The following is a 23,949-nucleotide window of genomic DNA, read 5'->3' as shown; positions in this document are numbered from 1 at the left end:
CAACCCCCCCCAGCGCACACAAATTTACCTTTTACCCAGTGTAGTGTGACGTGCTTCTCCCTGAGGACAGCATGCTCAGCCTTCCCAGCTTATCAGCGTCATGTACAGCGCAGAGTGGCCGGGCAGCAAGCGTCCTCTGTGCCTGTCTCCCTCCCGCAGCCAGCTATAAGCAGTGTGGCTGGGGACCTGAGAGCAGGGCTGAGCGGGGGAGGTGAGCGGCATACTGTCCACCTTTAACCCCCCCCCCCGTTCCCGTTCCCAGCTGATCGTGCGGGAGACGGGCAGGAGAGCCCGTCGGCTGTAAGGAGGCGCTGTGTGCCTGGCGGCCAGGTCATGCAGGAGATGGATAGCAGAGCTCGGCTGTCAGGAGGTCTTTACCAGCAGCAGCAGTATCTGACAGCCTCCTGACTAGCTGCTGCTGCTCCCGGACGTTCTCAGGGCTGGCACCGGTATTCCCTCCCCTCCTGGGCAGACTCACCTGTCCTCTCTGTTCTGGCTTAATCACAGCAGCGCCAGACTCAGTCCCCGCTGCCCGCGCTGCTGCATCCTCTGCCCTGCATGTGTGATAGGACAGCGGATCCAGCACTGGATCCGCTGGCCCAATCACATCTGGGGGCGTGCATTCATACTGGTGCCCCTGTCATTGCGGCACCAGTATGAATGCCGCTTCCCCATTCATTTTCAATGGGCTTTTACAGCCCATTGCTGCACCCTGCCCCCTGCCCTCCCCTACCCGCCCCCCACTGCCCGTAGTTTTAATGTTAACAGCGGGAGGCACCTCTCCCGCTGCCTCCCACCCTCACATGCAGCAGTGTAAGAAGGTGGGAGGCAGCCGGAGAGGGAGAAATGATGAAAATAATAAAAGAAGATATATAAATATATCTTCTTTTTATTATTTTCAACATTATGACAGGGGAGGCTCTGCCTCCCCTGCCTCCCCTGACTGCACGTCCCTGGTATCTTCCATCTCTGAATTAGCCCCTGTATTGTTGAAATCTCACAACTGCTTAGATCTCGCAGGCTATTATATGTGGCCTCAGACTTTCTTTTATGTGTTTTGGTTACTCACCTTGTATACAGATCTCTTCCTTAGAACACAACCTCAGGTCAAACAAACAGCCTAGAAAATCCAGAAAATAGAAAGCAAAAGTAAAAATAAATAGTGCACACATGAGACATACCAAAATACTTTATAGGGTATTTATTATAATATACACTCTGGATGTTACCCTTGGGTGTTACAGATGTAATAAAAGTGGATGGGAAAAAACATGCACAATCTAATATAACGTTTCTAGGCAAGCAAGGCTTTGTTACACTCGGAAATGTAGTGTAAAAATTGTACTGTATAAATGATTCATTATATATTCTAATCTAAAATACCTGTATTACCTGAGGACAAAGAGGATTGGGTAATAATAACTTCCTGCCTGGAGCATAATGCATATAAGGAAGGGTGATAGCTAGTAGCAGGCATGGAATAAGTTAGGCCTTAATTGTATTCCTCCGCTGTCACCTGCAAGGCATGCCCCTCTGCTAGGGCGGAGTGAAAAAACTGAAATTGAGAAATTCAAAATCGGCTAGTGTGGAAAAGTTGTGACTTGACTTGAATAAGAAACGTGCAAAAGCATTTTGATCTGAGTCAACATCTTCTGTTCTGGCAAGAGGCCTGAAGTTTCACTTTTTTGGTGAAAATTACGAAAACTATGAAGATGCTCCGATCTAGTTAAAATTATGTCAGGATGTCTTAGAGTGTTTCATTAATATACTTTAGCATAGTAAAAGAGAGTACGAGCTTGTCCTAGTGCAAAGTGAATGACTTTGGTGGGAGAAAAAATCCCTAAGAATTGACCCATTTTCATGGTCACAATTGTGAATATTGTGTGTTTGCTCCTGAACGTGTTTATAATAGAAGAAGCACAAATACTCTAAATGGAATTTCGGTGACACTGTGTGAAATATAACACTGCATAATAGCCCTTAATCAGACCTGATCCCAGTACAAATTTGTTCTCAAAATGGGCAAAACAAATGCTGCATTGCAGGTGGGGCAGATGTAACGTGTTGAGAGAGTTAAATTTGGGTGGGGTGTGTTGAAACTGAAATCTAAATTATAGTGTAAAAATAATGCAGCCGGTATTTACCTTGCACAGAAACAAAATAACTCACACAAATCTAAAGGTGGCCATACATCTACAGATCAGATTGGGCCGGTTGGAACAAACAGCTGGTAATATCTGAATGACAGTTTTTCAGCATTTCAAAGCAAATGGTCAACTGTCATTTGCTCTCATCTTTTACCAGGATTTTGTTCCAACCAGACAGATCGGACAATAAATCTGTAGATGTATGGCCACCTTAAATCTCTCTGCACATGTTACATCTTCCCCACCTGCAGTCCAGCCTTTTTTTGCCCAATTTGAGAACAAATTTGTATTGCGATCAGGTCTGATTAAGGGCCATTATGCAGTGTTATATTTCACACAGTGTCACTGAAATACATGAAATTGGATTTATGCTGCTCTCTTTGCAGTGCATATACAAAGATAGACAATCCTGTGTATATAAATAAGAAATAACTGTTGCAGTCTGTTATTGAAAAACAGTAACTGTTACAATAAGTATTACAAGTAAGTGTAAACTGTCTTATGTATCATTTTACATATCACTTCTGTTTATTGACAGAAAAACAGTGTTGCATCCCCTATCATGGGAACATGATTGGGCTGCATTACAGCATATAATTATGCCAAAGATAAGCCAATATATTAACTGTTAAATACGTTGAAGTGTATTATGATGTAATAAATTGTAAGCTTGCAGCAGGGCCCTCTAACCCCCAAGTCTGTCTGTCATTACCCAGTTTGTTTTATCACTGTCTAATATTGTAAAGCGTAAAGGAATCTGCTGAGCTATATAAGAAACTGTAAATAAATAAATAAACAAATACATCTAATGTTTAGGGGAAAAAAATCAAGAACATTGATTCAAAAAATAACAGGTTAATCATTCTATGAGTGGTGTCCAGCAGTACATATATGCCAATCACTGTGTTCATTTCTAGGCAGCAGGGCCGTCTTAACAGCAGTGTGGGCACCTGGGCAAAGCAATGCACTGAGGCCCTTACCCATTCTCCCCTCCTAGGGGTGGTATCAGCAGCAGCTTTGATGGCAGGGGCAGGGGGTGCTCTATCTTCCATTCAACATGTCGGACCTGGAGCAGTAACTTCTGCTAATTACTCCTTTACTGCACAGGTGGTGGGAGGGTGAACACTTACGTGTGGAAGGGGGGGGGCACTGAGCTGTATGAAGGGTCCCTTGTAAATGACTTCCAGGGAGGTAGGGGTTTTATACACAGGGGACGGTTGGATAATGGAGTGGGCTTAATATTCGTCATTTTCCGGTGAAAGGGCAGCTTGTTTGACTGCAGATATCGCCATTATCTGGAAATAGATTTCTTAGCCTAGTCCCAACTTTCAGGAGGTGCTGGGAACTTGGGTATCAGAGATCAGGAGCCAGAGCAATCCATTGACAAAAATATAAAACTACACCAGACGTTTGGAGCTGGAGCAGGGACCGGCTGCTTGAAGGCTGATATCTCTGGTTCTGGGCATGATAGAGACAAGCCGCTAGTGTCAGAGAGAACCTGAGAAATATGACTGGAAAATGTAATTAACAGGTCGGATGTGGACTGCTGCTTTGAAGTTGGATATCTGCAGTTCCCCAGGGCTGATTTTCAAATTTTGGTATCCCTGGAAAATGGGGATCCTCAGCTATCAACATAGAGCCCATATACGCCTGGGGCCCCTGTGCAAGTGCCCATTAAGCCCATACAAAAAGACAGCCCTGCTAGGCAGGATTGATCAGCAATACTTATTACAGCATAATGCACTTTAATGTATTTAACTGTTAATATATTGGCTTATCTTTGGCATAATTATATGCTGTAATGCAGCTGCAGGTGGGGCAGATGTAACATGTGCAGAGGGAGTTAATGTGGCCATACATCTACAGATTTATTGTCCGATCTGTCTGTTTGGAACAAAATACTGGTAATGGATGACAGCACTTTGCTTTGAAATGCTGGAAAACTGCCAAAAACTGTCATTCAGGTATTACCAGGTATTTGTTCCAACCAGCCAGATCTGACAATCGATCTGTAGATGTATGGCCACCTTTAGATTTGTGTTGAGTTATTTTGTTTCTGTGCAGGGTAAATACCTGCTGCAATTTAGATTTCAGTTTCAACACACCCCACCCAAATTTAACTCTCTCAGCACGTTACATCTGCCCCACCTGCAATGCAGCATTTGTTTTGCCCATTTTGAGAACAAATTTGTACTGCGATCAGGTCTGATTAAGGGCTATTATGCAGTGTTATATTTCACACAGTGTCAATGAAATTCCATTTAGAGTATTTGTGCTTCTTCTATTATAAACACGTTCAGACGAAAACACACAATATTCACAATTGTGACCATGAAAATGGGTCAATTATTAGGGATTTTTTCTCCCGCCAGTCAGTCACTTTGCACTAGGACAAGCTCGTACTGTTTTTTACTATGCTAAAGTATATTAATGAACCACTCTAAGACATCCTGACATAATTATAACTAGATTGGAGCATCTTCATAGGTTTCGTCATTTTCACCTAAAAAGTGAAACTTTAGGCCTCTTGCCAGAACAGAAGATGTTGACTCAGATCAAAATGCTTTTGCATGTTTCTTATTCAAGTCAAGTCACAACTTTCCCACACTAGCCGATTTTGAATTTCTCAATTTCAGTTTTTTCACTCCGCCCTACCCTCTGCCCCTCCCCCCCTCCACTACTGGCACCCTAGGCAGCAGCCTACTCATCCAGGCACTGAGCAGCGGTCTAATCTCTCTTCCCAAATGATGTGCTGCTGAGGATGCTGCATTCATTAACATCCCCTTGCCACTGCACCACAACACGCAACAAACACATTGAGGGCAGAGATTGCTCAGATTGAAGCCTCTTTCTGTGAAGTGGGCATTTCTAGGCGGTGACCATGTCATCGCAATAATAATCAACACACAATGCATATGTTCTTCCCCATTCGCATTTTAGATTCTGCTTATGTTTTGCCAGTGGTGTAGACTGCACCTGGGTGTCAGCCGCTGAGGGGTGAATCCACAGTGTGGCAGGGGCGGATTAAGTCTGTCCGCCCCTTGGCACCACTTTTTTGCCCCCCCCCCCACAGGGGGGGTCGGAGAAAGAAGCTGCCACAGCAACCAGCATTACTGTCATTGACGGCCCATGAGCCATTGCCCCCCTCCCCCCATGCAATATGGCTGGGGAGTACCTGCCAGTGTTCCACCTGCTTGCGGCAGGTCACTGCACCATGATCCGCCACTACCGCTGAGCAGGAAAGGTCCAGGATGGGTGAGTAGAATTCTGAGTGCCAGCTGGGGTGCCAGACCCTGCCCTTCCCTCCCTTCCATGATTTGTGACTCCCTCCTGCTTCCAGCTATTCTCCACCAGTGAGGGGCGTGCCTGGCCGACCCCAGCAAGTGCCGCCCATAGGCCCATGCCTCACGGGCCTAATGGGAAATCCGGCCATGCAGTGCGGACTTCTGCTCAGTAACAGGAAACGTGTGCCGACTGTAACACTAAGTGCAGAACCTGGCTCCTACCCATGTGTAGGAGATGGCATTGATGCCAAGGAAAACTACAAGGGCAGACCACATCTCACAGTACACCACAGTGAGGAAAATGGGGGCTCTGGCCACAAGGTCACACCTCCAACCTGCAATGCACGTCCTATGCCACAAAGTCATGTCCCTTTTCTGAGGAGCAGCTACGCCATACAGAGAAAACATACTGACGTACAAGATATCCATACAGACAGGGACGACACTGTGTTTTACCTCATTCTTAGTCTACATATCCCTCATCCCTACCGATGTTCATATTTTTTTGGTCAACGTCTCCATCCTTATTAAAATAATGTGACTTCACTCACCTTATATTTTTGAGCCATATGCAGCCAGTTACTTAGCGCGACTTAGTCACTTCTCTATGAGTATGGACTTCCATACTTTACACCTTTTTTCTTATATATTGCATCTTACACACATCATAGCATATAGTGATATGTAATGTAAGGCATGGTGCAGGTCACTTGTATGGGATCTCTGTCTATTGTACACAGATTAGTGGCTCAAATGCACACCGGCCAATCAGCAAATAACTGTTAAGTTACAGGCTGGGTTTGAAAAGGGACAGTAAGGAACTGATTGGCTGGTGATAAAATACCAGGTACTTTATCAATTCTCCTCCCTTATCATTGCTTCATACAGTACATCTACCCCACAAGTACTTAAAAAATACCAAGCAGCAGCAGCCAGTGTAGCCTAGGCTCACACTGTACCTTTGTTGCATTAGAGATGCATATTTGGGGGACAGTGTCTGGTGGGATACTGGGGGCGGCCAGGGCCGGAGCTAGGCACCGGAGCACCCCAGGCAGGGAGGTTTATTTTTGTCCCGGCGCTCAATCACTCACCCGCTCCACGGGGGCGGGGGGGGGGGGGGTATGGGATTGTCACCCCGGTACTCACAAGCTGTTTTGCTCCACGGGGGGATGCTGCCCGCCGTCCAGCTATGTGGCACAGTGACATTCCAGGGGGGGGGGGGACGCCTTGCTGGGTGATGCAGCGTGGGTCCATGGGGGATGGGTGGCTGATGCAGCGGCCCGAGTCGTTCCAGGGGGTGAGGGGAGCGGTGGCCGCAATCAGTGCCGCTCACCTCCATCGCCGGCGCCCTAGGCAAATGCCTAAGGCTGGTTTCACACACTCCGGCTCCTGCTGGACGGTGAAATCCCGCACGGCCAGGGAGCCGTGCCGCACACATTAGTTGTGAATGGACACTATTGTGTCCATTCACACGGGACGGCCATCCCTTCCATGATAAACTACTGTGTGCGGCACGGCTCCCTGGCCGTGCGGGATTTCACCGTCCGGCAGGAGCCGGAGTGTGTGAAACCAGCCTTAGGCTGTCTAGTAGTGGCGCCGGCCCTGGGGGGTGGCTACATAGGGCTATTTAGCGGGATTTGAGAAAAGGTGTTTGAGGGCTCATCTGTATCTTCCCCTTCCCCCTCCTTTATCTACACACTGATCTTTTCTCCACCCTGTCTGTACTTTTCCATCATTGCTCTATGCACTCCTTATCCTCATCATTACATGATATACTTATTCTACTTCCCATCTTATATCCCTATACCTCTCACCTCTAACCTTGAACTCCCCATGTTCTGTATATTACACAGATATTTATAGCATTTTCAGAGTAACAAAAAGCACTTCCTCCCATTCCATGCATTTTGTGCTCTCACCTCTTTACTTTCAGTCGCTAATCTTCAAATTTCTAGCAACTCCTTATAAAAGCTTTTGATGTGGCTAAAAATCCTCAGTTCCTGCACACCTTCCATCATCATCATTGTCCCAAACAAGACTGCTTTGCATGAAAAGGGGGCACGGCTTCATCAACAGGAACATGGCTTCATGATGAGCTGACGTACCCGTGAGCCACACCTTCCATTTGCTATCACTGTAGGGGCATGCTTAGCACAGTGGGAGCTGCTGGCCATGCCCCCAGCCAGCAGTGCCACAAGCTTTTTGATTGGGGAAGGAGGCGGGGGAGATATATTTTAATTTCAAAACTGTATTTCATCACCTCAGGACAAATTGGACTTACTCGCCACACCAACTACCTAATTTATTTATTATTTATTTATTTACAGTTTCTTATATAGCGCAGTATATACCGTTGCGCTTTAAAATTGGAAACAGCGATAAAACAAACCAGGTAGAAACAAACCGTCATAGAGGTAGGAGCATAGTTGCCTACCCTCCTGCATTCTGCAGTAGACTCCCTGAAATAACAGCAATCTCCCTCTCTCCCTCATTAGTCTAGCAATCTCCCTCATTTCACCTAGCCGACATTACACTGTTACATTTTTGGGGGGGAAAAAGGAATGAGAGACAGATACATTTACACTGAATCATCAGCACCATTTCCCAGCACTTTAGCAAGTATAGTATCTCTTAAGTCATTTTAAAAGATTCCTTTCAGATGTAGCAATACACACCCACGCTTCTAGATGCCACGTTTACAATCTCTTTTTACAATCTCAATGGCGTGCAGTGCAAAATTCTACTACTGACTATAATCTCCCTGAAACTCGTTTTCAAAAGTAGGCATGTATGGGTAGGAGGGCCCTGCTGCAAGCTTACAATCGATTTAACTAATGACAGAGATATATTTCTATCTATAGTATCTACAGATAGGGCCACCATCAGCTTATTCACAAACTGGTTGCACGTGCGGCTAGCTGTGCCCACTTGCGGCCTGTTCACAGAAGCATACTCATCCATGCAATACTTTGACTCACGGTGCAGACTTTACAGTAGACATGGCCAAAGTAGTAGATATGGATGACCGGCTTGGCCACTGCAGCTTTACAGGGTACAGCGAAGGAGGTGGGAGGACAAAGAGGAGCTGACAAAGGGGATGACAAAGGTGGGAGGGGGAAGAGGTGAAGAACATATAAAGTGGGAGATAGAAAGGCACAGGGGGACTCCTAACTGCACCCCCAGTTAGGAGTCCACCCCCCCCCCCCCCCCCCACACACACACACACACACACACAAGACACAGAACCCTTCTACCTGAGGGTGGGACTGTGAGATAGTCCAGCGAACATCGGGACAGTTGGGAGGTGTAAAATAATAAAATTATTTAACTCTCAAATGTTGATTGTAAGTCATCAAACCAATCATGTATAAGTTACATTTAAACAGAATATAGAGAAATAAACAGGAGCACTAACACTGTACATAGATTGACTGCAAGCGGCGGCAGGGGATTTTATTAGTCTCTGTGCTTCCAATCCTCAGAGACCGTACAGCTGTATCACCAGAGCCTCTTCATATGTCAGAATATTCCCATCTACACTAGATATAGCTGCTGATTGCCCTTAATGACGTTGCTTTGGGCTTTCAGATGAATGTGAAGGCAGCAGTTACTGGGTATATGAATCACAAGTGACGGACACAGAAGCACAGCTCTCTTATTAACTCTACATTCCAACCAATTTCTTCAGCAATATTTCTAAATTCATCTTATTTGACGTAAGCACTCCAGACCTTGGTGCACTGCCTGTTTTTATATAAAACAGAAGTAAAAAAAAAAAAAAGACTATAATAACCCATAGCTTGCAGTGATTATACAAATCAAAATGAAGATAAATAGGATGTATAAAAAGCAGAGCTGGAACAGAATTGTAATATTAAACAGGTTACATTTGCATTGTTTCAGTATGAAGAGATTTTTGTGTTGGATTATTACAAATGATTGAAGGCAGAGCATCCATTTAGAAGGGGATAATTAGCATGGTGCTTATGATCACCCACACACATACAACATACGTAGACCACAGTATAAGTCAGTGTAAAGGCCAGCTCCATTATCTGACGTAGGATGAGTCACTGGAAGAAGCGGGGGTGGAAAGCCATACACGGCTAGTACTAGCGTCAGAGTCTGCATCAGCATACACTTCACATACAGGGCAGGATAAGTTCCTCCCTTCTATTTCTTCCTAGACAATCATCGTACGTACTTCTTCATAATTAGAGTGTGAGTGTAAATTTCTAATTACATGTATTGTTAGGTATATTAATAATATCACCATCACTACTGCAGGTATATTGATAGCATACTACGATGAGGGGAAAAAAAGATCTTGTTCTCATAGTGTAAAAAGCGCTACAGACAGTGTAGTCACCTATGAATTATTGTCACACTAAACTTATACCATATTCCAACAAACTCAAATTAACAAATTGTATACAGCACTCCAATTAAAGTGGCAGGTTTAAGAGTTCTCAGTCTCTAAATTTATACCCCTTTCACACAGAAAATGAAATTTACGGGTAAAGCAGTTCCATAAGCGATCTTACTAGATCCCTTAGAAAATTCCCCTACATGGCTCTGTATGTAGGGGCTGTGCATCGCTTTCGCATGGCGATTTATATCCAGAATGCTGGATTAATCTAATTAATTCTCACCGGAGAACACTGGCCCTCACAGATCGCCCAGCGCCCAGCGAATCTTGCTCAGCATTCTTAGTGGGCTAGCATCGTTCAGAGTGTTCAGCAAATCTCCCTGTGTGTAGGCCCCATTATTAACAATCTCTATTATGCGCCTGCCAGAAAAGTAAATAAATCAGGCTTGTAATGGTATTTTTCCATCTCCTTTTTCCTGTTCCTCTTTCTTCACATTCCAGGGCTCAACAGACAATATGGAACACAGGTAGGGAAAACATAGTACAGTACATAAATACCATTAGGTGATCCAAATAAAAGTGACCTAACAAGACAATAATAATAATATAATAATAATAATAATAATATAATAATAATAATAATAATATTACCTTTTTATAACTGGATTTGTGCTGTTCTCAGAAATTCTATATTAATACCAAAAATAATTCCCAACAGGGAAGACTCTCATAGTGTTTTGCTATAACAACTCTGAATTTTCTAACAGGTGGCCATATCATATGTTTGACAACTGATCCGATTGGATTTGCTGCACATAAAATAAATAGCAATCGCAGGATGCTTTTTATCATCTACGAAAATGGTTCTCACGGCACGCACGAGTATCAGAATTGTTTTCATGGCACCCCTAGTCCAAAAGGTTCTCATTGATAAAATCAGAAAAAATTGAGTAAATTGTATATCTCATCCTTAGGGTCAGATATGTGGTATTGGGCAGGATTCCCTTTTTCCACAATTTGTCTACTACATAATTAATCTGAATATATCATGAACCATCTATACAGGGCACCCCTGCAAGTCCCCCAAGGAACCACTGGTCTACGATATATTGCATCCAAGTTTCCGTACACTCCCCTGGCAGCTCCTCAGATGTCCTTTTACATGCGATGAACTGCATGAGATAAATCACATGTAAAAAAATAGCACATCAAGTAGCAAGTTGCATGGAAGGACAAGGACTCCCGGGAAGCTACCAGGGAAGTTCATACTGCTGCTGCTGAACGTGAAACACCCACCCAGTCATGTAACCCTTAGTTTGACCACTGCCACGTGTCCACATATCTGTAGTTAAGTGGATAGTCAGTATAGTGAATAACATTTTGTATAACTTCGGGGTGCAGGTGAGGAATTACTGGTAAAATGGAACTGAGGTAGAATCTGGTAGCAGGGACACAAAGGGGGACATTTACTAAAGGAAATTTGTAAAAAATAGGTGTAAAAATAGGTGTATTTGTATTCAGAAATACACTTATTTTTGACATTTACTATCCCGAAAATACGGCAATTCGTATTCGTATTGATGTGCTATCAATACGAATACGAATTACCGTTTTTTCGGGATAGTAAATGTCAAAAATAAGTGTATTTCTGGATACAAATACACCTATTTTTTACAAATTTCCTTTAGTAAATTTCCCCCATAACCTCAATTAATTGTCTAAAACCAGAAGGAGTCATCTGCTGTGCTGTGTTGTGCTCTGGCAACTTCTTATTTCACAGTGCATTGAGTACTTATATGTTAGTTGGGCGCCCGTTACGTAGTTTGCGTAGTGGTGTATTGAGAATACCAATACACCACTATACTAGTTACGTAAACGACATAACTTACGTAAATTATGTAAGTTACGTATTTGGAGCTAGGTTAATGCATAATGTTTCATATCCCCACTATCCACGTCATACCTCTACTATTCACGCTGCGCTTGCCACGCTTCGGGCTCGGTGGCTCGCTGTGCTCGCCATACTTTATAAAATTAACTCCACGCCCAAGTGGATAGTGGGGGTATGACGTGGATAGTGGGGGTATGAAGTGGATAGTGGGGATATGCTCTCCGTGGGTCCGCCATGACAGTCCCAGCGCTTAGGGATGGCCATCAACCATCGATGTTTGCAAAACATCAATGGTTTATGGCCAATGTCGAATAGTTTTGACATTAATGGGGGAGAACCAGATGGTTTCCCACCATCGATGTCACCATCCCTGGATGACCATCAATGTGTAAAAACATTGATGGTCATCCATTGCATACACCATCGATGGTCATTTGCACTTTTGTCATCTATGGCAACCATCGATGGCAAAGGCAACGATGGCCATCCCTGGATGACCATCGATGTTTAATAACTGGATGGTCATCCATTGCACTTATACACCATCGATGGTCAGTTACACTTTTGCCATCGATGGTAACCATCGATGGCAAAGGCAACGATGGCCATCCCTGGATGACCATCGATGTGTAAAAACATCGATGGCCATCCATTGCATACTTATACACCATCAATAATCAGTTGCACATTTGCCATTGATGGCAACCATCGATGGCAAAGGTGGCTGGGGGACCATCGATGGCAAAGGTGGCTGGCTAGTGCTGCTGGGGGAGCCGGGAAAACGTGATGCTCCCCAGCGGACGCATCGCGTCACTGCAGACCGCCCTCCCGCTCGCGTCAACGCCACCCGCCCACCCTCCCGCGTCACCGCCGCCTCACCGCCCGCTCTCCCGCCCGCTGCCTCACCACACGCCCGCCCGCTGCTTAGCCAGCCGCCCGGCAATGGCTACGCTGACAACGTAGCAAAAGCGCCCAGCTAACATATAAGTACCGTGAATTGTTATTTAATACCGTATTCAGACCACAAATGCAGGGTCGCACCGGGACTTTGAAACGGTTTAGTCCCGAAGCGATCCTGCATATGGGTCCGTTCACATCGCTTCAGCGAACCTGCAATATTGCTGGTTCGCTGACGTCATGTGGGGGTGGGGTAGAGAGGTGGACCATCATTGGGGGTGGGGGAGGAGGCAGCGCTTAGAGCTGGCACTGCTCCAAGCACTGCCTCCTCCTAGGTGTGAACGGGAAATGGTCACTCGACCCAATTAACCCGTTCACACCACAAAGCAACACGGCAATGAACCAGTAAGAACCCTTCTTAGTTACCGGTTTGTATTGCCATGTTGCTACTGGTTTGCGGTAACCCCTGTCACATCGCACCAATTACCGGGTTGAACCGGCAAGAAACTGGCATGGTAATTAGGTGCGATGTGAAAGGGGTATAAAACTACTAGGGAAAGCTGTACATGTAATTTTTCAAACACAGCCTGTGACATGGCAATTAGTAGCTGATTGGCTGGTGGTTTATCACTCCCTATTTTATCACTTTTCAAGATGGCCCCTAGTTGTCTTCTTTCCCTTCTAGGGTAAACAGACACCCCCAACAGCAGTAGCCCTAGTGCGAGGAATTAATTCATCTTTGTAAACAGAATACAAATACCTTCGATCTGTAATGAGGAGGTTGATGATGAGGGTGTTGGTGGAGGTGATCCTGGACTGACTGTTACAATTTTACAGGATTTTTCAGATTTTAATAAAAAATGTGCATATACTCGTACAAAGGGACATAACAACGATAGTTAATGTTCCCACCTATACTTATGTGAGCCTCACAAATAGTACAGATGAAAACCTTGACAAATATTGCCAGGATTTGTGTAATAATGTTTCTACAAGAGGCGGCTTTATTGGTCCTATGCCCAGGTATGACAATGTCATTCTTATCATCATCACTCCCCATCACTTGCGGCAACCTTAAAAAAAACGTTTTTTTTGTCCACTAATGATATCAAGAGTGTAGATTATGAGGATATCATCAACCCAGTAACACAACCTTAATATATGCTGCATTGTTATTAATAAGAACACACTATGCAAATGTTTTAATCCAATTATCAGAACAGTACACAGCAGGAAGAAGAAAAGAGGATATATGTAATAGCCTCCAAGTTCCGGATGTGCGGTACAGTACTTGTGTGCGAGTCTGCAGGTTTTTTAAGGGCAGCATTTATTTACAAGACAAAACCAACCAGGAAGACTTGCACAAGAGGCCTGTAACCTCCGGAACTTGGAGTCTATTACATTTAGCTCCAGGACTTGTTTTTAAGAATTATTTGGTAGTAAAGATAGGGTGTAACACACATCCAGTAACACACACCCTAATAAACACTGATCACACTTTAAAATAACACACTAAGCAAATGATTTCATTTGATTATCAGAGAAACAAAAATGTATACAGAAAGACCTTATAGTGTAGTAGGTCTAAAACATAAAGTCCAATACAAATAAACACATTTTCTCAAATTTAGATATCTTTAGATGTTTATCCGACATCTGTTTAAAGTAAGCTTCATGTAAGCTCTCACTGTCAACATACGTGAACCAAGGAGAAAATCATAGAAGCTAGACTCTGTGCCTCAGGCACCTCAATTATACAAGGACCCAATAACCAGCTTTTTACGAATACCTTCTTATGAAAAGTTGTCTGAAATAAACCTTGTTATTCGCAAACCCCTGATGAAGTCCCAGGAAGGGATGAAACGCATTGGGTATTCTCGTTTTGCTATTGTCCAAGTTTCTGAAATTTTCAAATAAACCTAATTACAATCTGGAGTAACTACTACCATTGTTTGAAATAAGAGACTTTTTACTGAAATTTATGGACTTTATTTGATATGCTTTGAAAAAACATTTTAAGGCTTCATTGGTCTAATTGTAGAGATCAACACATGGGGCACCATCTTACAACTACACTCCATATTTTCCCTATCCCCCATCCAACAGGGGATCTTGTAAGCAAGGCAGTCTCCACACAGTAATTTATATTTCTGTGGCGCGAAACAAGGGTCTGTTCTTGGTGTATATATATATAATATATATATATATAAAAAATGAATGAGAAAACAGCGCTCTCTAGTGTGGTAAGTAAAATTCCACAATTGGTTTCAAATTAAATTGTGCGTACCGTGTTAAAAAACTTTTGTCCTCCTCATTAATGATGTATAGGTGTCCTGTCCTAGTGGGTTACCAGGATGCTGCCTGGATAATTCAGTTGAGCCTCACAAGGCAGAATTTCCCCACAGGTGTTTTGGTTAGGATCCAGGATGTTGGTGCCACGCAGTGAATAAGGAAAGAAACTCCAATTAAAATTTTTAGTGGAGTTTTTAATAAAGTGCAAAAGTGAATAAATATAAAATAATCTTACATGGACATAGTAGTGGATAACGGAGTTCTCTCAACGCGTTTCGTCGCTCACGCCTTATTACCTAGGCTGGACTTCGTCAGGAGAGTATAATAACAGTTACCAAAGAGGATATATTTATAGTGCAGTCAATCTATCAATCATACCATGTATGGAACTTCCGGGTTCCGTATTTAGTGTCAAACGTTTGACACTAAATACGTTTGACACTAAATAAGTCCCATACATGGTATGATTGATAGATTGACTGCACTATAAATATATCCTTTTTGGTAACTGTTATTATACTCTCCTAACGAAGTCCAGCCTAGGTAATAAGGCGTGAGCGACGAAACGCGTTGAGAGCACTCCGTTATCCACTACTATGTCCATGTAAGATTATTTTATGTTTATTCACTTTTGCACTTTATTAAAAACTCCACTAAAAATTTTCATTGGAGTTTCTTTCCTTATTCACTGCATGGCACCAACATCCTGGATCCTATCCAAAACACCTGTGGGGAAATCCTGCCTTGAGAGGCTCAACTGAATTATCCAGGCAGCATCCTGGTAACCCACTAGGACAGGACACCTATACATCATTAATGATGAGTACAAAAGTTTTTTAACACGGTACGCACAATTTAATTTGAAACCAATTGTGGAATTCTACTTACCACACTAGAGAGCGCTGTTTTCTCATTCCTTTTTTAGTACACATCCACCCGAGACGGCGCAACAACGCCTGAAACGGAGAAATATTAGCAGCCACCTTCACTAAGGGTGTGTGGTTGGAAGAAGATCTTCCTTTGATACAAATTTATCCAGACCTACATACAGACCCACCCGGGTTGTAGCGCTTTACAGTACCTCCCCACTATATATATAGATATATATATATATATATATATAGCTTAGTGTGGGAGGACCGGCACTCAAAATTCATGACATCCAATGTTTCAGGGTAACAACACCCCTTTTTCAAGGTGATATATATATATATATATATATATATATATATATATATATATATATATATAAAATGTGGGAGGGGCATTATAGCATAAGCTTTCTCTCAGATCAGTTTTGTCATGCCCCTTTCCTATGAGGGCATGCGCCTTATATCCCTACTGGAAAATTGGAGGAGGGAGGGAGAGAGGGGGATTTGCGCTAATTCTCTTTATGTCTATGTAAGGCTCTGCACACAACACTGGTCTGTAGACAGATCATATGCTTTTTTAGCTGTTGCAGGTGTATCAGAGTCTGCAGACTCAACTTTCAGAAATTAATGGTTATTCAGAGTTATATGTGGTAGCAAGTGGTAGCAACTCAACTAGAAACCCATCTGTCAGCCCATGATATTTATGATCCATTCCAGTCAGGATTCAGGAGAAGACACAGCACTGAAACAGCCCTGGTATTTGTGCTTAATGATCTTCTGATGGCAAGAGGTGACTGCTCAATCTTAATCCTTCTGGATCTCTCAGCAGCTTTTGATACCGTGGACCATGATATTCAAATTCAGCACCTGAAAAATTTCTGTGTCTTGGATGGCACAGTTCTTAGCTGGTTCAAATAATGTCTCACTGATAGGTCACAGAGTTTCATCTGGAGTGTATTCATCATCACCAGTGCCACTTCCATATGGTGTCCCACAGGGTTCCATATTATCTCCCATGCTTTTTGCTGTTTACATGCTACCACTGGGTGAAATAATCAGACGTCATGGCCTGGTTTACCACTGCTATGCAGATGATACACAACTATACCTCTCCAGGCACTGAGAACCCAATACCAACCCTAAATGGCTGTCTAGCTGAGCTACAGGAGTGGATGATTGCCAGTTGGCTGCGATTGAACCCTGATGATAGGTCACAGGACAAGACTGCAGAAGAGCCAATCAACAGGACTTACACTTGGGGGTGCAGAACGTCAAAACACGGAACAGGTGTGGAATCTTGGTGTTGTCCTGGATGGTGGCTTGACACTTAAACATCAGGTATCAGCCACAATTAAATCCTCATTCTATCATCTAAGGCAGTGGTGTCCAACCTGTGGCTCTTGAGCCTCATGCGGCTCTCCCCCTTGTAAAGTGTGGCTCCTGCTCCCACTGTTGCCCGCCGCCCACCTTCCATCCCAGTCCCCCCTGCTGCCGGTTCCCTGAATCCCTTCTCCTTCTGAGGGGAGGAGAGTACGCATCGCGCATCTCTCCTACCCCTTACTGTGCATCCTTGTGACTGGGCCGTCTGCCAATTAGAGCTCCCGGGCCAGCAGCCAATCAGGAGCTGGCCAGCGAGCTTTGATTGGTGGACGGCCCAGTCACAGGGAAGTGAGGGGGAAGGAGACGTGCGGTGTGCTGTGCTCTCCTCCCCTCGGTGACATCACAGGACTGCAGGGGGATGCCAGACTGTCCTCTCCCCACCCGGCAGCAGCAGCAACAACGGTGAGTGCTGCTGCTGGGAAATTTGCACTGTGGGGGCATACCAGCTTTTTGGCACTGTGGGGGCAAACCAGCTTTCTGGGGCATAGGGGCATATCTGGCACCGTGTGGGGGGCATATGTGTATCTGGCACTATTGGGGGCATATGTATATATGGCACTGCACTATTGGAGGCATATTTGTATCACACCCACCCAAGGGGTCAAAATAGACTACGCCCCTTTTTTTGGCGCATGCGCCTTCGGCGCGCGCATGATGTCGGCTCTTTAGCTTGACTACCGATATTTTTCGGCTCTTTACCTCTGACCTAAGGAATATAGCCAGAATCAAGCACTTAATTCCCTCAAAAGATCTGCCCAAAGTCATACATGCATTTGTATCATCCCGCGTTGACTACTGCAATGCCCTCTACCTCGGTCTCCCAGCAAAAGAATTGCACCACTTGCAGATGGTACAAAATACAGCTGCCAGGCTATTAGCCAATCAGCCCCACTCCTGCCACATAACTCCCATTCTGTACTCCCTTCACTGGCTGCCTATAAGATGGCGAATAATTTTCAAGATTGGCTTACTGACTTTTAAAGCTCTACATGACCAAGGCCCAAGGTACCTGCAGCAGCTTCTGATACCTTATTGTCCCACTCGATTACTGCGATCGGTTGATGATGGATTACTAACAGTACCCAGAATTTCCCTGAATTCATCTGGGGGTCGAGCGTTCAGCTCCAACTCTATGGAACTCACTTCCCCGCTAAGTTTGAGAAGCTTCCACTATGGAAACATTCAAAAATAGACTGAAGACTTTCCTGTTCACCCAAGCATTTCTCAAATGTCCCTTGTTAAGTTGTTACGTTTGTTTGTATTTGGTGCTGTAAAGGCTAATGCAAGCATATTGAGTCCTATTAGGAGAAAAGTGCTATATAAATAACATTATTATCATATTATTATCATATGTAACTCAATGCATCTCCACAGAGTGGCAGCAGGGTGTTTGCATGTAGGATAAATGTAAAGTGGGTGTGCAGGTGGACTTGCAGACTAATTAGTGTTGTGCCAGTGCAGAGAACCAAGGATAGCACAGGTGCAGAGGTGTATTTAAACCTCATGGGGCCCTAAGCAAGATAACAATTTCTTCCTCAAACAATCCTTAGCACTATATTTTTGCTCCACTGCACAACAAAATAAATAATTTTTATTCAGAAATAATAAAAGTTATATTTTATAATAAATAAAATATGACATCCAGTGAACCCCAATAGTACTTCTTGTGCAGTGGTGGAACTTGTTTAAAGTAGTGGATAGCAACTCCGAATCTTTAAATAGAGGGCACTAACCCTTGATATTTTAAATTATTGGAGAAGGGATAATCCAAAAAAAAAACAGCATCTAAAACTGGTGCGGGAATCCTCCATGTATACTATATTTTTGCTTCTGATTGTAGGCTGCATCAATAAAACACCTTGGCGCATAAATTAGTAGCTGTGTGAACATCGGCATTGCACACAAATCTGAATCAGGCTCTAGGTCTTTTGGAAGTAGGTCACATACCTGTGTCGCATATAAAGTAAACTGACTGCCCACATATAGTGAATGAAACCATTTTGTGTGCCCAAACATATTTACCCTATCCAGGGCCGAATTAAGATCTGTGGGGGCCCTGGACAACAAAAATTGTGGGAGCCCCCTTCTCTCACCCCCCCCCCCCTCTCCTCTCACATCCCCCACCCGCCCCACCACCCTGCCCCCTCAGCACTCACTGGAGTAGTTATTGTCGCTGCCCATCGGAGTCTGAGCTGCTGCACTGGCACGGCCTCTTCATGGTGCCTGGGACAAAGGCTAAACAGGCGGGGAGAGCAGGGTAGGTCCCCCTAGAGACAGTGTGAGAAAAGAGCAGGGCAGGAAGGAGCTGCAGGGCTGGCAGGTGTGTGGGAGAACATGGCATCTATCCCCCAGTACTGCTGCAATGCTTCCCAAGCTGTGGCGGATGGGCAGTGGCGGGGTCCCTGCGGTGGATGGCACCCCAGGGATGCACTGCCCGGACATTGCTGCCCGCCACCCACCCACCTGGAGTGTTGGGGCCCCAGGGCGACCGCCCCTAATCGCCTCTTGGTGGACCCGCCACTGACCCTATCAAAGTACATTAAAGGGACTTTTGGATTACGCGGTAATCGTGCAATGCTCTTCTGGGAAGGTTTTGGATGGCCAGGATATCTTTATCAAGCCCCTTGGGACCTGCTAGACCCTAGGCACACACCTAGGTTGCCTTGTAGAAAATATGCCTCTGCAATGGTGTACATGCATGATGATAGTTATAGTTTCTGTCATAGGCAGGTTGAGAGGGTGTTGCAGTTGCAGCTGACTCTGAATACAGATGAAAGTATGCATGGAAAAGCAGGTGCAGGTTGTATGCAGAGGTGTAACTCTGGAAGGCAATAGAGTCATCTGCCGTCGGGATCCTGCTCCCAAGGGGGCACCTCTCCTCTCCTACCAGTTTAAATCAGTTAATTGAACGGTATTACTTCTATGGCTGACTCCTCCTCCTAACATCATTTTTTAAAGTGTCATACCTTGTCACAACCCAAGTCCTATCTTACTGGAGATAGACACCTTTACTGATGGAGCTATTTGGGGGGCACCAATATATTTCTTGCCTCCGGGCAATTGGTATGAACTTTCACCACTGGTTGTATGCAACTCTTAATTAGGACCAATGTCTCTAAAGGCACATTACCATAGGAAATAGTGGCATACAGTACCTATATGACAAGCTATACGGAGTAAAGGTAACTGTATAGTGTATTTGTTTTGACCAGTGGAAAAACAAAAACATTATCTCTGGCTACAGTCTGCCATAATCCAGTGCAGGAAAAAAAGCAATAATTCTGCCTCATGACACAATGACAGAGACAGTCAGAAAGCACAGACCTGGCTTAAACCACAAAGAAATGTATACCAGAGAACGTGAGGGCGCATTCAGATGTGTCCTGACTCCTCATACATCATTGCTGCAGTCGTGCCAAACAGCCCTCTCTGTCAGGAGTCTTTTTTTATATCTTTCTTGCCAAAAATGTATCTTAGTCACAAAGCGATGCGGCTAGGATGCACCAAGACACTTCTTTTTAATTTGATATGCAACATTTGCATATTTGTGTCCGACCGAGTCTCTAAATCAATATACAAAGTGCTACATTGAAGCAGCTGCAGTTTTTTTTCCCAGTACAAGTTCTGTTGTGCTCCTTATAAAGACGTACACCTATTGTACAGTAGTACACATCATGTATCAGATCAATCAACTGTCTCCTAGTGCATACTAGATGCATCACATAGTGACTAAGATGTTTTCTCAAGACCCCTGACTCTTGCACAGATGCATAGGACCCAGGAGCCCTTCTAGAAATGAGGAGACCCATGTGCTGACTCCATCTGAGCTCCTCCTTACCATAGGTGCCGATTCTGTGGGTGCTCAAGGGCCCGAGAACCCACGGAAATTGATGTGCACGCACGGGCCCGAGTCGCGCTGCTGGGCCGCCATATTAACTTGCTAATTTGCAGCTGCAGCTCCCGCATCGCCGGCCCTGCCGCCTGGCAAACAGTAGGCCGGGAAGAGTGTCTTCCGTCCGCTCTTTAGTGACCCGGCGGCTGCCACATAAAACATGCTGCCCAGCGCCATTAACAGAGCTGACAGAAGAATCTTCCCGGCATTCCTGTGCATGGGGGTTACGGTTATCATAGAGAAACAGCTGCAGGTCCACAAGTTATGTGTAAAAAGGGGAACACTGTTGCCGTAATTTGAATATTGGAGACAACTTTGCTGCGTATTGGTATTATTTTGTGGTCATGCTCCTTTCCCCCTGAAGCCACTCCCCTATATTTTTGGCTTGAGCACCCACCGGCAAAAACATAAATCGGCACTTATGCTCCTTACCAGCCAACAGCGTCATAGACTCTGGGCACTAGAGTCACTATGATTCCCTAGCGCTGTTCCACAGTCTACTGTGCATGAGCAAAACGCAGGGAAAATGGCCTGCGTGACATTTTTCCATTAATTTCTGCAGCACAGCTGCTGCTGGTGTGGATCTCCAGAGGGCGAATATTGAAACAAATGTTGCTGGGTGTGTGTGTTATGGGCACCCCTGGACTTTGGGGGCTCATGTGCACTGCACACACTGCTCCCATTATAATTACGCCAGTGATAGGATCTGGCTGCTCAATTGCGCCAAGCACCTCACACTGTATGACGTATGAGGACGCATCTGAATATACAAATTAATACATGGAATTAATCTGCAGGTGGGAAATCTTTTGATGCTTGTGCATGACTGATTCCTCCAGCTGCCACAACGACGATTGATCATTATTATTAACAGTGGACCCTCTACCACTATAGCTATAATTAAACCTGGGCTCATATAGAACCCTTACTTTCTGACCATTCACACATCTCTTCTAACAGGACTTTCTGCTTTATGTATATCTTGGCCTCATCTGTTTTACTAAATTAAATAGTACCTGGATAGGTAGGCATGATAGAATCATAGTAAAATGCAACAAAGGTTGAGAGAGAGAGAGAGAGAGAGAGAGAGAGAGAGAGAGAGAGAGAGAGAGAGAGAGAGAGAGAGATCTTTCCATGTTATGGAAAGATCACTAATCCTCGGACATAAACATCTGATTTGTCCTCTTCCTGTACAAATATTGCATGGTCCTCCCCATCACCAATGCTACTGTAGAACCACCTGCCAATCACTGATCACAGAACTAGAAGTGATTAGTGTTAAATCCTAGAAATAATGACAAGTTAAATTGACAACTAATTCCTGTGTAAAGCGTATCTACTTAGGCACAATCCAGGGCTGTATCTATAGGAAATCTTATAGGCATGGAAGTAGTTGAATCAGATTACACCTATAACAATTATTTGTTAAGAATAAAACATATTTCTTGTTTATAGAAAGTGTAAAATACGAATCTAGCATTTGTGTATTAAAAATGTTAAACACAAAACATATTACCATTTGCCTGGAGGAATTCTGGAGGAAAACAGCTCAAAACAACAATTTCAACTTAACTGATTTTTTCATCAGTAATATTTCAATTATAAACAAACATCAAAAGTGACATATATATAATGCAATACGTATGTGGCGATTTCATCTTTTTCCTGCACATATTAGCCCCAAATGCTACAATACTGAATTAACAAAATGTATTTAATTTATCTCAAATGTCCTCATATATTTTCGAGAAGTCGGCATTCCCAGTGGGAATTAGATGATTGTTATCATTTGTTTTTACGCAAAATATAGTAACATGTCCGAATACTTTGGTATATGGCTAATATCAGCATGAATCATTACATAGAAAGACAGCATTAGATGCTTCAATAGCCAAGGAACATCAGAAGAGAACTAAGCAAGGGATTTGCTTAGGGTCCCTCCAAGCTGATACTAACAATCGTACAAGTACTGTATAAAGATTAGTTAATGCTCCAATAAATGTATATGTATCACTGTAACTTCAAGGTATGTAGCATGGTTCAGCTCAGAAAACTCAACATGGGAAGTAATGGTCAAATGAGCATAAAACATAAGTTGTCACTTAAATGTAATAATGAAGATGATTATGGCAGTAGTTGTAAGTAGTATGACTTTCACATCTACTCATACACCTGCCCATACTGTGCCAATAGCTAAATATGAGAATACAGTATTTATGGGTACAAATACTTTGACCTGTGGCAGGCTCCATCTGGCCAGCAGGAGGCGCTATTTCTACAGACATGCACAGCTTCTGTTTTGCTCCATGACATGATCGCATCAGTGATACTACACCTACCAGTATTCTGGAGGGTGCCTAAAGAGGTTCTGCAGCAGCTGGGTGGTACATGCAAGCAGGGGGAAATAACTCACCGTGGTTGCGGGCCGCCGAGCCACCTTGGTGGCAGCAGGTGAGCAGGAGCAGGCAAAGGACGGTCCCCGCTCTGAAACCCATCCTGGCGCTGGAGGCCGCTGGGTACGACATGAGGTGCGAGCCCCGCCCTGGGCTCCGGTCCGGCCTCAGGCTGGCGACATGCTGGGTTCCAAGCAAACAGATACCGGGGAGAGCAACCTCTTCTCCCCGGCCACGATCAGCACCACGGACAGCGGCAGCAGCTGGAGAGTGACAGCAGAGCCTACTGCGCCCGCCAGCCCCGCCCCTGTCCCCAGGCCCCGCCCACAGCCTGTAGGTTCCATGAATGGAACTCACGTTGTTGAACCCTTTCGCTGTTCGCTAGTAGCCTGCATGTGTGTTACAGAACATTGGGAAATGAGGTATTGTGCACTGTGCAGTGCCTGAAACAGTGTGAGCTACAGTAGGCAGAGCACAAAGGCAGGGCCGAAACTAGGGTTTCTGGTGCCCGGGGCAAGACATTCATTTAGTG

At 44.4% G+C, this 23,949-nt stretch overlaps 1 protein-coding gene across 2 annotated transcripts in view; it reads right to left on the bottom strand.

Annotated features, from left to right (window-relative positions):
- Positions 1-23,719, bottom strand: part of PTPRN (protein tyrosine phosphatase receptor type N) — a 119,367-nt gene extending 95,648 nt beyond the window's left edge. For both annotated transcript variants that reach the window (XM_083153768.1, XM_083153769.1), the window contains exons 1-2: positions 23,438-23,719; positions 1,070-1,120 (exon numbers count right to left, since the gene is read on the bottom strand). In XM_083153768.1, coding sequence (XP_083009894.1) covers positions 1,070-1,120; positions 23,438-23,549 — 163 coding nt within the window. In that variant the 5' untranslated portion in view covers positions 23,550-23,719. The remainder of the gene's footprint in view (positions 1-1,069; positions 1,121-23,437) is intronic.
- Between the last annotated feature and the right edge of the window lie 230 nt (positions 23,720-23,949).

This window comes from Crinia signifera, chromosome 7 (assembly GCF_055691185.1).
Source record: "Crinia signifera chromosome 7, ASM5569118v1, whole genome shotgun sequence".
In the NCBI taxonomy this organism is placed as follows: domain Eukaryota; kingdom Metazoa; phylum Chordata; class Amphibia; order Anura; family Myobatrachidae; genus Crinia; species Crinia signifera.
This window is presented reverse-complemented; position numbering and strand designations above follow the sequence as displayed.